General features: G+C 39.0%; 1 protein-coding gene across 3 annotated transcripts in view; it reads left to right on the top strand.

The window, feature by feature from the left end:
- Positions 1-13,701, top strand: part of trappc9 (trafficking protein particle complex 9) — a 207,940-nt gene that overhangs the window by 62,095 nt on the left and 132,144 nt on the right. For all 3 annotated transcript variants that reach the window (XM_037093057.1, XM_037093056.1, XM_037093058.1), the window contains one exon: positions 5,824-5,976. In XM_037093057.1, the coding sequence (XP_036948952.1) occupies positions 5,824-5,976 (153 nt within the window). The remainder of the gene's footprint in view (positions 1-5,823; positions 5,977-13,701) is intronic.

Here is a 13,701-nt window from a genome sequence, read left to right as displayed (position 1 = left end):
CATACGTTTGCAGGCGAGTTATCTAATTAGTTGTTCAGCTGCAGCACATCAAATAGCATCTAAACTGAACTGCAAATGTCACTTTGGTTCAATTGGATGCTACTGTGTGTCTTCTACTACAGCACCACTAACAACACACTTTCTGACCATGACACGTAGGCTGCAGCTTGCTAGATGCTGTCAGTCAAACCCAGACAGGGACACACCTTTTCAGGCACTCAGATGATGTCTTAGAATTTAGCAAGATCTTTTTCCTCTCTAATTGACATTTTGAACATGTCTGTGATTTAGTAGCTTACATTAAAGGCTGGTAAACATTGTATCATGTTCCTCAAGGGCAGTGCAATGCCAAGGTTGTGTTTGGTTGGAAAGATTTTGACTTGTCATTGGGCAAGAGGAGAAACAAAAACTCTTAGCATCTTGCAAGTGTTCTCATTGTTTAATGTAAAGTTATATGGAAGCCTTTATGCAATAGTCATCGTAATGCATACAGTGTGTCTGTTAGAGACATTTTATGTAGTCTTTTTTGGAAATCAAGTGGGCTACAGAGCTCTTCTGTTTTATGTTTCGAAAAAGTGTTTTGGGATCTTGTTTCATAGTCAGCATAAAAGACAGGGTTTATAGTTGAGTGTCTTCTGTTTAATGCTAACCATTGTGACCCCTGGAAAGCTACTAGTCGATATGCTGCCTTTGAATTTGCCCATATTTGCAGAGTAGAGTTCTCAGTTTGTTCTACAGACTGATAATTACCACATACTGGAATGTACTTGTTTCTTCATGGCAGCCGTACTGCAGCTCATGTGTTTCACCCTGTTAGTAAAAAATACTTGAAGCTTTATGAAAACAGTGTGAAAACATGTCAGAAAAAGATATTTTAGCCAAAGCTCATACATTGCCTCAGAGGAAGAACAGCCTGCTGTTCTGCGTTACACAACCCAACCTGCTAATTGCACTGCAGTTCAATTGATCACCCAGATCTGCTCTTTCTGTAACTTCATCTTTTTTGCTGCCACAACTTCTAAAACCACTGCAGTTTCATGTTAAGTGCTTAAAATAAGCCAAGTCATCAAACAAATTACTACACTTGAATGAATGTATTGTGTAATAATTTATTTTTACTGGTGTTGTACCATCTAATTTCAATAATGATTGCCCCCTTGTTATAATTTACAGGTGCTTTCTAGATGGAAACAGCTCTCTGGATTTAAGTAGCTAGTACTGAGTTAACTACAATGATCCTTTTTACTTTTATTTGCATTGTGTTCTTGAGTTATGAAGAGTCGTCAAGGTCCACTGCAGCCTTAACCCTTTATCGAGTGGAAAGCCAATGAGGGCCAGATACATTCAACCCTGTGTAGATTCATCGCCATTCTTTGTGTCAGACTTTTAAAGCCATGCACATACTTTGGTCTCAGGTATAAATCTCAATAACTGTAATACTGTGAGCACACTCCCACATATAGCCATTGCCAGACGTAGACAGACCCTTCATCAGCCGTTTGCATGTCAATATTTGCCTTTTCGGCCTCCTATTTGTGGCCCCCGAACTGTTATTCCTTCACTATGTTTTTTGGTTGGGTCAGCACGTGTATACTCTCACTGCTGCGAGCGCAATTTTAACATTCACTTTCATTTTTGGAGCAGTTTGCATGTTGACATTTTCCCGGCTGTAGGAGACTAGATAGCATGAACATAACGTGTCCCAAGTTCCCTGCTAAAAGAAAAGTGGATAGTGAAAATCGGCAATTCAAAGAAGAATAGTCTGAAAAATTTGCGTTCATTCTCCCTCCAACCAGCACAAGACCCATGTGCTTAATTTGCCAGGAGACTATAGCTGTGATAAAGATTTCCAATTTGAAACGGCATCATGAGACGAAGCACAGGAATTTTGAAGAGACATTTCCTCAAAATTCAAAGGTAAGAACAACAAATTTAAATGCATTGAAATCGTCATATCAAGTTGCAAGCAGGATTCTTGTCACATCTATGACACAACAACAAGCAAAAGAGTGCTCACTTAGAGTGGTGTGGATTTTGGGTAAGCACAAGAAGCCATTCTCAGATGCAGAACTAATAAAAGAGTGCATGACTGAAGTGATGGACACAATGTTTGAAGGCAAACAAAAAGAGGAAATGTATGTATGTACTATGTATTTTAATTTATGTCAAAATTGAAATGACATTTTATTTTAGTTCGTATTTTTGTTGTTTTGAATGAAAAGGACATTTTGTTTTGAATATTACAGTATTATTGCATGTGGCTTGATCAACCTCAACTTATGGACCTTTGAGTCATTGAAAAAAATCTTTGTGGCCCTTTAAGATCTGTATTTGAGTACCCCTGCAGTATAACAACTTAGATTTCACTACGGAGCTTCTGTCTGTCGCTTTTCAGCAACTCGCAACAAAATCAAATCAGTACTGAAGCAAATAAATGGCTAAAATAAAATTTAGTTCATGTAAAATATCTTGAATTACAAATTACTTGTATTTTAATTAAGTACATTTTCTCATACATGTATTTGTGTTTTATTTGGATATATGTGAAATTGAAGTATCTGTTATCTGTTACTGTAGAATATAATTTTATTGTATTTGTGACCATCTCTGATTGTCGATTAAGACATTTTTAATTGTTTAAATTCTTAATGGTGATTAATCAATCAATAATTTATCACTAACATCCCAAATGGCATGCTAGTAAGTAAGAACTAGGTCTGTTTTGGTCTGTGTTGTAAAGATACTCAAATACCTGCAAAAAAAAAAAAAAAAAATCATTCCCATCAGATTCAACCGAGCTTTGTGTTTGGTGCTAATAAACAAAGTTAGCATGCTAATATTCAAAACTAATATTGTGAACGTTATTAAAATTATACCTGCTTAACATCAGCATGTTGGCATTCGCATTGAAAGCATGTTAATACGCTCATGTTAGCCTTTTTCTCAAAACACCACCATTAAGTACGGTCTCACAGATGTTTTTTCTTTCTTCAAACACTGAGCATGAAGCATTTGTTTTTTTTTGTTTTTATTTTGATTTTTTCCAAGTGACAACATTCATACTCTGGGTACCTGTAAGTCCTGAGGCTATGCTCTGTCTGCAAGCCTGATCACTAAGCAGGAGATCATTGATGACAGTGACAGAAGCTGTTGTGTTGCACTGCAGCACCATGGTGACAGGACTTGCCGTCCCTGGTCATCATATTACCTCGTTGCCACCCACCTGTGCCTCCTTAGTTATAACCTGGTAATGGCTTTAGACAGGCCATAGTTGAGAGGACCTCTCTGAAGCCTGCTGCCTTTTCTGTGGGAGCTGGATGAATAAAAGATATAGAGTCACAGTGAGAAGACAATCTGAGGCAAAAAGAAAAAAACAAAGCATTACTCTTCTTGCCCGAGCTTCAGCCATCCTGACACCTGAGATAGGAGCTCACTTTCTCAAAAAATAAGTCTTTATTCATAAAAACTTTGCTGATAACAAAAACAAAGTCTAATACAATATTATGTTGTTTCATATTTGAATGAGAGTAATCTGAGTTGTCTCTGAATTGCATTGCAAATAAGCTGCCATCATACCTTTTTTTTTTTAAATAAATGCTACTAACCTTACTCTTCTGTCGATATTCATATCAACTCAGCCCAGTTGTCCTCTAAAACACTTCATATCAGTTAGTTACCATGGTCATAGCTGGCTGTTAGCTGCCTGTGCGGTCCTTTCTCATTTGACTGCATCATTTTCCTTGTCATGGCTGTGTATTTGTGGGTCCATAGTACTAATTTTGCTTGACATGGAGAATGGCATTCTTTGTGCTAGAACCCTACCTCTTCAATAAAAGAGAGTCAAAAAATGATGTGGTTATCTTTTCCAGAAGTAACAAGTGAGCTGCATCCACCAACTTTACTAGTTGTACACATTACAGTGGATGATGACATTGCCTCGAGTGACTTAAGTCAGCTTTGGTTTGATCTGAAGACTACAAGTCTGAAAAGGAAGAGAAGTCGGAATTAGAAACAAGTGGTCTTGCAGACATGTAGCCTGCATCTCTGCTTGATTATAAAGGCTATAGTATCCAAATCTGTTTGATACAGCCAAATCTAAAACTGATCTGCAGGTTTGCATTCTGGGTTGTATAGGCACCAGGTTTCACAAAGAAGAAGAATGAATGGAATAAGGCAGGTATCTCTGGATGCCTGTGCCATGCTTAATCAGCGGAGTAATCTTTATGTCATACTTATTGACTAAAGGTGTAGGAAACCCTTTTGACTACAGAAAACAACACCAATTAACAATGAATACTATCATAGGCTTTATCTATTACCAGTATATACTGTGTCAGTCATTGGGTTTTGTTAATTATTTTCCATGGCCATCTTTGTATTGTTTTCCTGAACATTATTTGTGCACCTGAAGGTATGACGGGGAAGATGTCAAATGTTTCTCTACATGCGAGTCCACCTTTATGCTTATCAGTGCTTTCTCTTGACACTGTATTGATTGATTTGATTGTATACATCCAAGTCCTTTGTTTCTTAATTACATTTTGACTTGATGAGAAATTGAATGCTTAGTGGCTCCTTGATTTTTGTTATTTCGGCACAGAGTTTCAGAGTATTTCAGTATTTTCATTTGTTTTTTGAATTGTGTCGATTGTCCCTGATTAGTCTTTTGTACACACCTTGCAACTTTACTGCAGTTCCCCAGGACTTTTTCCAACAGGTGGATTATTGAAGTTGAAAGAGAAGCGGGGGAGTCAAAGCTAGAGAGGATGAAAATCTGAAACCCTAGCCTAAGTGTTCTGGACAGTGTTAGAAATAGAGGTTATTTCATAGCTCCTATAGTGTGGCACTGACGTGATCTCCATATTGTATTTTCAAGATTATGGATGTCTCTGTCTGATACTTTATATAAGGCATGAAAAATTTGACAGTCTTACGGCTACCATTTCTTGTGACTCATAGTCTAGGAGTGCGATAACACCATCCACAACCCTGGCTGTCTACCTATTCAATTACAAGCCCTGGTGTTGCATATTTAACTTGTTTTTTCTTCCCAATCCTTTTCTTCTAAATCATTTCCCCACTGCCTCACACCCTGTCCCCTTTCTCCTTTTTCCCTCTTTTAATTCACTGCAAGGAGCTCTGAGTTTATGAATATTTAAAGTGGAACGTTATTCACAAAATCTTTATTTAATGCTGCCTACATTCACATCCTCTTAGAGGATTTTGAAGGCTTCAGTTCTGAATCAAGCGGGGACATGTAAACTGTTGTTTTTGCAGTGAACTTGCATCGTGTCTTCTGCTGTGTTCCTGTTCAAATCAGCCTGCTTGCTGTTCCTGCAATCCCCAAGAGCAGGAATGGCTCACCTGCATAGACAGAGCACATGCTTTATTGAGGTGATGTACCATTCATTTGATGCTCCTGGCTGAAGTGGATGCAGCTGAGTCATTCGTCTCAGGTAGAAGGGGTTCGGGTCATACATTAGAGAGTTACGTCTAGTGACGAGCAGCCAAAGGACTCGCAGGTAAGAGGCCAATCAGCAGCTTTGTTGCACTTGAAAGCTTATTGCAAAAGAAACATCATCATTATTCCCGTCTCCTTTTGCACAAACGGTAACCAACAACTCAGAATTGTGGCTTATGTGTGCAAAACCCTTAGGTGGCTACAAGCACAGCACTGTAATTTTCTTTTTCTTTGTCCAAATATATTTGCATCCATGTTCCAGCAAATTTGGCAAGTCTTACTATATTTTTATCCCAACAGGTATCATCATGCTCATTTTGTTGGTGCTGAATATGCCTTTCTCTCTGTTTTTGTGTTTGCAGAGAAAGTGTTTGGGGAGTTTCTGAGCTGGGAGCTGGAGGAGGTTTTGTCTCATCTGCCTCTAAAGCCTGGCCAGGCCGTGACACTGGCTGTCAGTATCAAAGTCAAGCTGGACTTCTCTGGTCAGGAGAACCTGCTGCAGGACCTCAATGATGGTGAGTGGGCTCAGACACGCATCTGTGCAAGATATATTAAATGCAAAACATCATGATTTTAAATAGGTCAGGTGACAAACAGTTGGTTTACCATTTGACATTTGACACCTCTGGATAAATTGGCATGATATTGGTTACTAAAGACAAATCCTATCAACTTTGGGAATGCCTCAAGCGCCGTCAGCAGTTTGATGCTGGTGGTTCACTGTGGAGTGACATGATTTGACAACGATTTGAAGCATTGCCATACGTTTATTACAGACAGACATGTCCCCTTCAGGATGAATTGTAATCACACTGATCAGTTAAGATTTGTTTCAGTTCCGCAAATGATTTTCTCTAGTCCGAACAAATCTCTACAAAACTGATGACATTTCCATCAGTTGTACTTTGTAATTGTGTTAATTAGCAAATATTTTCATGATAATACTCAAAACTACAATGCTGAAAACTGCTGAATGTCAGAGCTGCTAGCATGGCTGTGGACTCTCGTTATCTGATGATGTAATACATTATCTTTATGTAATTAGTCAGTATTGATTTCATATAATACAGTTTTTTACCTTTCATCAAATCATACACGTTGTGTAGTTAATTCATACTGAATAATATCGTATCCCTTGTTCATCTTGACAAATCAGTTGCTATATGTGGCGATACAGATTTCTTTTTAATGTAGTCCTAATAAGTAATTTAGTACAAAGTTAAAAGGTAGTGGCTTGGTAAATTCATTGGACATTAATACACGGATTACTTGGCTAATACATAAATATAAACATCAGAATTACTTCTAAGTGTAATACAATAGCTAATAGTTTATTCTTAACATCATCACAGACTATAGCCTTCAAAATGGCCATAAAGTCTTATCAAGACCTGTTTGAACAAAACGTGAGCATTCATGCCTTCACAAAGGTTTTATTGTAGAGCTGTTGGAGCTGACTGGATTCACTTAAATGTTTATCATTCTGGCATTTTAGTGACTCTTCCTTGTAGCTGCAAACGTTTTCCTTCATTTATCCTGAAGTGGATTGAATAGGATTGTAATGCCAATTTTTTTAAACTGCCGAGCTGAATCTATGCACATGTTGGATGCAGAAACGTTAGTTCACACTTTAAATGCAAATGTGCCACTGTACATGAAGCCACTTTGTTGCTGTTATTCAGACTACCTATTCAACATTCAGCATTAATAGGAGAGAGGTCCCAAGGTCTCTACACCTCTATTTTTCTTCTAGCCTCTGGCTTCCTCAATTCAACTGTCGGATTTCCTATCTTCTAATTCTTATTCCTGGTTTTCAAAAAAATACTCTGACCTTCTCCCCTACCTCGGAGCTTATTCATTGTGTTCGCTCTCTAGTCATTTTCATAGTTCATGCTCAGCTTCCTCTCTTCCTTGTCTTGCTCCCGACCTCTCTACCGCCTTCTCCAGTCTGTTGAACCTCCTCAACGCAGACTCTTTGGGCTGGTTAATAATAATTAGCAATCAATATGGAACTGCTCTTGCACAACAGAGACTTAATGTGTTTTTGTGTGTGTATGCATGTGGATTCAGATGACTGAGAAAGTAAATACATACAACTCTATATGTTAGTTAGTCTCAGTCCCAGTGCACCTCACGAGGTCATTAAAGCAATACTGTTTCAATGTGTTAATTAGCTGAGCAATAACTGGAGACCTGAATTAAGGAGATAAGACATTGTTCGTCTCAACAACTGCTCTAAATTGAATTATTATGGTAACATTATGGGATGCTGGTTTTGCTAAACACATTTGATGCTATCTACAACTCTGATACATTAATGAAAACACATTATTAATGTTGTGTTAATATACTGCTGAACCTGCATGAAGCCATTTGTTTTGCTTTGTTTTCAGTCTGTACTCTTGTGTTAGGGAAGATTAGTTCTGCCATCTTTGTTAATTAAACTGTCAAATCTTGATTATATTTAGGCACAGGTGATGCTTCAAGCAACTGTTCAATTGTATTCCATACCCACCATATATGCCACATTGTACAATTAATGAATCATTGCCTTGTTCGAGGCAGCTGCAGAATAGGCTTTTACCTGAGTATCCCACCTTGACAGAAATATTCAAAGTAGGAATGACTAGAAAGTTCCCATTTAAAAAAAAAGAAAAAAAAAAAAGACATTTTAGGAAATTCACATATTATTTGTCAACATTGAACCCTGTTTCTTGAATCTGCTCATAATCAGAAATGTAAAAATAACCAGTGGTGGTTTTAGCCAGGTACAGCTGCCAGGTACTTTAAGCACTAACTGACTCCCCGTTTCCTGAATTTATACCACTACTGTAAGCCAAGCTTACAGCATTGAAGGACTGAAGGAAAGATTTTTCACCTTTCTCCTGACTGGCCGCGGTAAGAGTTTGATTTTAAGAGGGTTCTGTATAACAAATCATCTTACTGGTTAGGTGTGTTTACCTCTCCCAAGACAAAGGTTTGGATGCCTTTGATAATGAAGCTCAGGGGAATGATGTACCTGCTTGTTCTGTTTCAGTATTTTCAGAATGACACTAATTAGTTCTCTTCATACAAGGCAAAGCATAATGTAATGCACTGATTTTAAATGAGCAAAAACAATCTGAGAAGCATAATACATGCAACATGCACTTAATAGCCTAAGAGACACAGCATTTTTACATAACATGCATTCCTCCTTATGGCAGTTTATGCATTTTGACACAACTTAGTGGATTAAAGATTTCTTTGATAGTGTTCCCAGCTTCCAGATACAGTCATTGTCAACAAATTGTTGGTCACTGGGTTCTGAATAGTGGATTGAAAAATAAAGATAAAAATCTTACAGTATCAAGGAATGATTGGTTAATGGACTGCATTTACCAAGCACTTTTATTCAACGTACTTCACAATCATCAACCTTTAATTCCACCATGTAGTACTCTCCAAGCCTCACATAGCACAAACTATCATGCTTTCATCAAACCTAATAATAATTGGGCATTTTGAGTCTAATGAGAGACAATGACAGAAACGGAGACATCAGCCACAGTCTACCCCTCTCACCTGCGAGCGCAGAGGGATGGTCAAAGTTACTCTTGTCAAAACGAGTGATGTGACTGCATTTGTGCATGCTTTCTCTAAAGAAAGTAAATTGAATTATAAAAGAGGCAGACTATCTCCAAATATTTTAGGTAGACCTGAAGTCATCAGCCAGAAGTTTTGGTGCAGTTTGGTGTTCCAACAGGACCATGTTCCTGAACGCACATCAACAAGTGCTAAAGGAATGACTAAATCAGGCTAGAGTTTGGGTTTTGGAATGGCCTTCCCAAAGTCTTGACTCGAACCCTATTGAGAGCATGTCGGCTGTGCTGATGACACTAATCTTTGCCAGGAAGCCAACAATTTTAGTTGAACTTCACCAATTCTGTCAAGAGGAGTGGTTAAAAATGTAGCCAGAGGCTTGTGGAATGCCATCAACAGCACCTAATTGAGGTGAAAATGGCCAAGGGTCATTTTACCAAATGTAGAATTACACTATGTATATTTGTGAGCCAGAAGATTTGGTAAAATCTTTAGAAAACCCATAACAAATTCAGATCTGAAACCAACTTGAACCAAAGCGTTGTTGTAGAGTTGTAGAAATCTTTGGAACTGAAGATTGTCATGATATACATGTTCTTTCCAATTGTATGTCAACTCTTGACCACTACTGTAGATGACTACAGATGTGGATGTGAGTATATTTTTCCACTCTGCCTAGGTGAAAAGTTCTACTTAAACAGTCTTTCTGTCTTTTTTTTCCTCTTTCACCCGTTTCCACAGCCTGAGGATAAATGATAGCTCACAGCTTGGGTAGTGTGTGTCAGAGTCTGTCTGATGTCTATGCTGCTGGTATTGTGTTAACATCAGCACTTCTCTGTACTAAATATAACCCTACACTCAGATGTCTAGCAGCCCTCATATGACCAAAGTTTAGTCTTCACTGTTTGTCATGCTGTGCTGAAGGTGGGAATTAGTTTTTGCCTGATTAACAGCTGTCAGAGTCTTCAAAGTAATTTATCATAAGTGGAATCTTTCACTAAGCGTGTGCTTTTTATTGATCGCCTGTTTTTACATGCACGTTGTGAAGAAAGTCAGTGCATCAGCTTGAACTGTGATCTTGCCTGGCAGTGCTGCACTCGATGTCCTTTGTGTTTCAAGTGAGGCAGAAGGGGCAAAGCAGTCAAGGCCAAAGAAAACAGTAGAGAGGGAACATTCAAAACAGGCCGAGCCTCATTGATTTACCCTCAGACGAGTTTATCCCTCACGTTGAGTCTGGCTCGAGACGACAACACTATAACTCAGGATCAGATGGGAGTGATGTCATTGCTCAGGACTAATGGGCCTTGACTTACAGCAAGCTTTATCGTGTTAAATGGTCTGAGTGTTGTACCTAATGACAGTGCGACCGCTTACAGTAATGTTGTGGTCTTTTAAAATTGCTCCTTATACCACAGTAAATGTCGACATCAAGAACAAAGTAAGAAACGTAAGAAATACATCCTATTAATAACATGAATTAAAGGATTTATATGGAGACAAAGATGTTTTCAGAAGCTGTGTTGAAATTAGTAAGGGGGATGGAGGTGCTGTCTCAGTGTTTTCTCTTTGTCCTCAGTCGACATCAGTGAGAAAACTGCTGTCCTACTTGTATGGTTACTTTTCAATTAATTAGCATTCAAGTAACACCCGCAGACTTAGCCCCAAAGAATCATTTTTGAAGTAATAACCTGCGACATGTTCATTTTAGGTTTCTATTGCATTTCTCCCCGTTGTCAACTGCTGCAGCAGTAATTCAACTGATACCCAATTCTAGAAAGCTTTTTACTTGCTGTAAATACCAGGGAGTCTGGTTAGTTTTTTTGTGGAAGAAAAAATCCAAGAAGAAAGTACGGACTGGTATCAAACCTAATCACTTTCTGGTACTGACCAAAATGAATATGTAGTACTAAGTGTTAAAGCAGTCTTGTCAGTCAAGTTTTGAAAGCTGGCATTGATTCTCTGGTCAGATTAGGAATTGTGTTTACAGATTCTTTGATCCAAAACTTCTTTGTGTGAATCAAAGACCATCTTTGCACCCAGTCTTGGCCAGATTGGAAAGCAAAGTTTAAATGAGTCCAAGAAGCATCCGGTACAGAATTCTAATTGCTTAAAACATCTCACAAGGTGGTCCCCTTCCAAGTAGCAAATACTGGGAAGCTCTGTTTTTGGAAGCTCCAATATATCCAACTTGGTCACTAATAGAAGTGAAGTGACTGAAAATAAAACAGATATTGAGGCCTCAGAAAGGACATGGTTTGGACAACACATCATGCCATCCAGTTCTTTTCTAGCATAACCCACCAAACCTGTCGTGACGCGCCAGATGGTTTGTTACACAAAACCATCTGGGAAGTCATCTGTGGACACTGTTTGGGAAAGGACGGGCACCTTTAAAAAATGCTTGCCAGGTGATTGGACCAACCATCTGTGTACCTCTCTATGATGAGCTAAGTTCAACCAATCAGATCAGTAGTAAAAGAGCACTCTCAGCAGTCCCTGTTGGTAAATCAAACTCCTGCCAAAGCCAGTGGGGAGCAGAGCAGACGGTTTGCTCCAGTTTTGATTTAACTGATGCTACAGTGGCATCTATGCTAACCTCCTGAGTAGCTGACATAGTTGTTTTCAGACAAAAAGTCACTTCTCTTTCTAGTCATCACACGTCAGCCACGCCCATAGCTGCCAGAAGTGCTGTTGATGAAGACAAAACATGGGAGTTATCCACATGTTTGCGTTGGATTAAGGACCATATTTAACTGGCTAGCAAAACTGTGATTGTTTCCTTACTGACCCAGATTTTCATTCATCTACTGAGAGGCGCTTATGTGGCTAAATGCTAACTAAAGTGCACAAAATCACTTATGGATTTTACAGTGGCTTGCAAAAGTATTCACTCCCTTGAACTTCTCCACATTTTGTCACTTTACAGCCACAAAGGTAAATGTATTTTATTGGGATTTTATGTGATAGACCAACACAAAGTGGTGCATAATTGTGAAGTGGAAGGAAAATGATACATAATTTTCAAACATTTTTGAAAATAAAAAACTGAAAAGTTTGGTGTGCAAAAGTATTCAGCCCACTTTACTCTGATACCCTTAAATAAAATCGAGTGCAACCAGTTGCCTTCATAAGTCACCTAATTAGTAAATGGGGTCTGCCTGTGTGTAATCTAATCTCAGTGTAAATACAGCTGTTCTGTGAAAGGCTCAGAAGTTTGCTAGAGAACATTAGTGAACAAACAGCATCGTGAAGCCCAAGGAACACACCAGACAGGTCAGGGATAAAGTTGTGGAGAAGTTTAAAGCATGGTTAGGATATGAAAAAATATCCCAAACTTTGAACATCTCAGGGAGCACTGTTCAATCCATCATCCGAAAATGGAAAGAGTATGGCACAACTGCAAATCCTACCAAGACATGGCCGTCCACCTAAACTGACAGGCCAGGCAAGGAGAGCATTGATCGGAGAAGAAGCCAAGAGGCTCGTGGTAACTCTGGAGGAGCTGCAGAGACCCACAGCTCAGGTGGGAGAATCTGTCCACAGGATAACTATTAGTCATGGACTCCACAAATCGGGCCATTTATGGAATAGTGGCAAGAAGAGAGCCATTGTTGAAACAGTGCCATGCCGTTTGCCACAAGCCATGTGGGGGGCACAACAAACATGTGGAGGAAGGTGCTCTGGTCAGATGAGACCAAAATTGAAGTTTTTGGCCTAAAGACAAAACACTATGTGTGGCAGAAAACTAACACTGCAAATCACCCTGAACACACCATCCCCACCGTGAATCATGCTGTGGGGATGCTTTTCTCCAGCAGGGACAGGGAAGCTGGTCTGAAGTGATGGGGAGATTGATGGATCCAAATACAGGACAATCACCTTCCAGCAGGACAGCGAGCTTAAACATACAGCAGGAGCTACCATGGAATGGTTTAGATCAAGGCATATTCATGTGTTAGAATGGCCCAGTCAAAGTCCAGACCTAAATCCAATTGAGAATCTCTGGCAAGGCTTGAAAATTTCTGTTCACAGACACTCTCCATCCAAAACAGACTAAGATTGAGCTATTTTGCAAGGAAGAATGGGCAAATATTTCAGTCTCTATATGTGTATCACTGGTAGAGGCTTGCCCCAAAAGACTTGTAGATGTCGTTGCAGCGAAAGGTGGTTTTACAAAGTATTGACTCGGGGGGCTGAATACATTTGCACACCACACTTTTTTGTTTTTTATTTGTAAAAAATGTTTTAAAACCATGTATCATATTCCTTCCACTTCGCAATTATGGACCACCTTGTGTTGGTTTATCACATAAAGTCCCAATAAAATACATTTACATTTGTGGTTAAAACATGACAAAATGTGGAGAAGTTCAAGGGGCTGAATACTTTTGCAAGCCACTGTATCTTTTAATGTTTGTATTTCCTCAAGATAACAAAGAGCAAGTAAAAGTAACAAAGGGATGATCTTCTTTTGCTTCCAGTTTTCCAGTTTGTTGGACAGAGAAAAAGGAGCACTGAGCAGTCATAGCCGTTGTGGCTGAACAGACAAAGATAAGAGAGCAACCTACAGAAACCTAAGTAAACCTAATTACCAGAAAATCAAAGGAAGAAGACCGCAGAATGGGTAGCGCTGTTTGACAGGTGATCTCTCAGCAGGA

Source organism: Acanthopagrus latus, chromosome 3, assembly GCF_904848185.1.
Source record: "Acanthopagrus latus isolate v.2019 chromosome 3, fAcaLat1.1, whole genome shotgun sequence".
Lineage (NCBI taxonomy): Eukaryota > Metazoa > Chordata > Actinopteri > Spariformes > Sparidae > Acanthopagrus > Acanthopagrus latus.
This window is presented reverse-complemented; position numbering and strand designations above follow the sequence as displayed.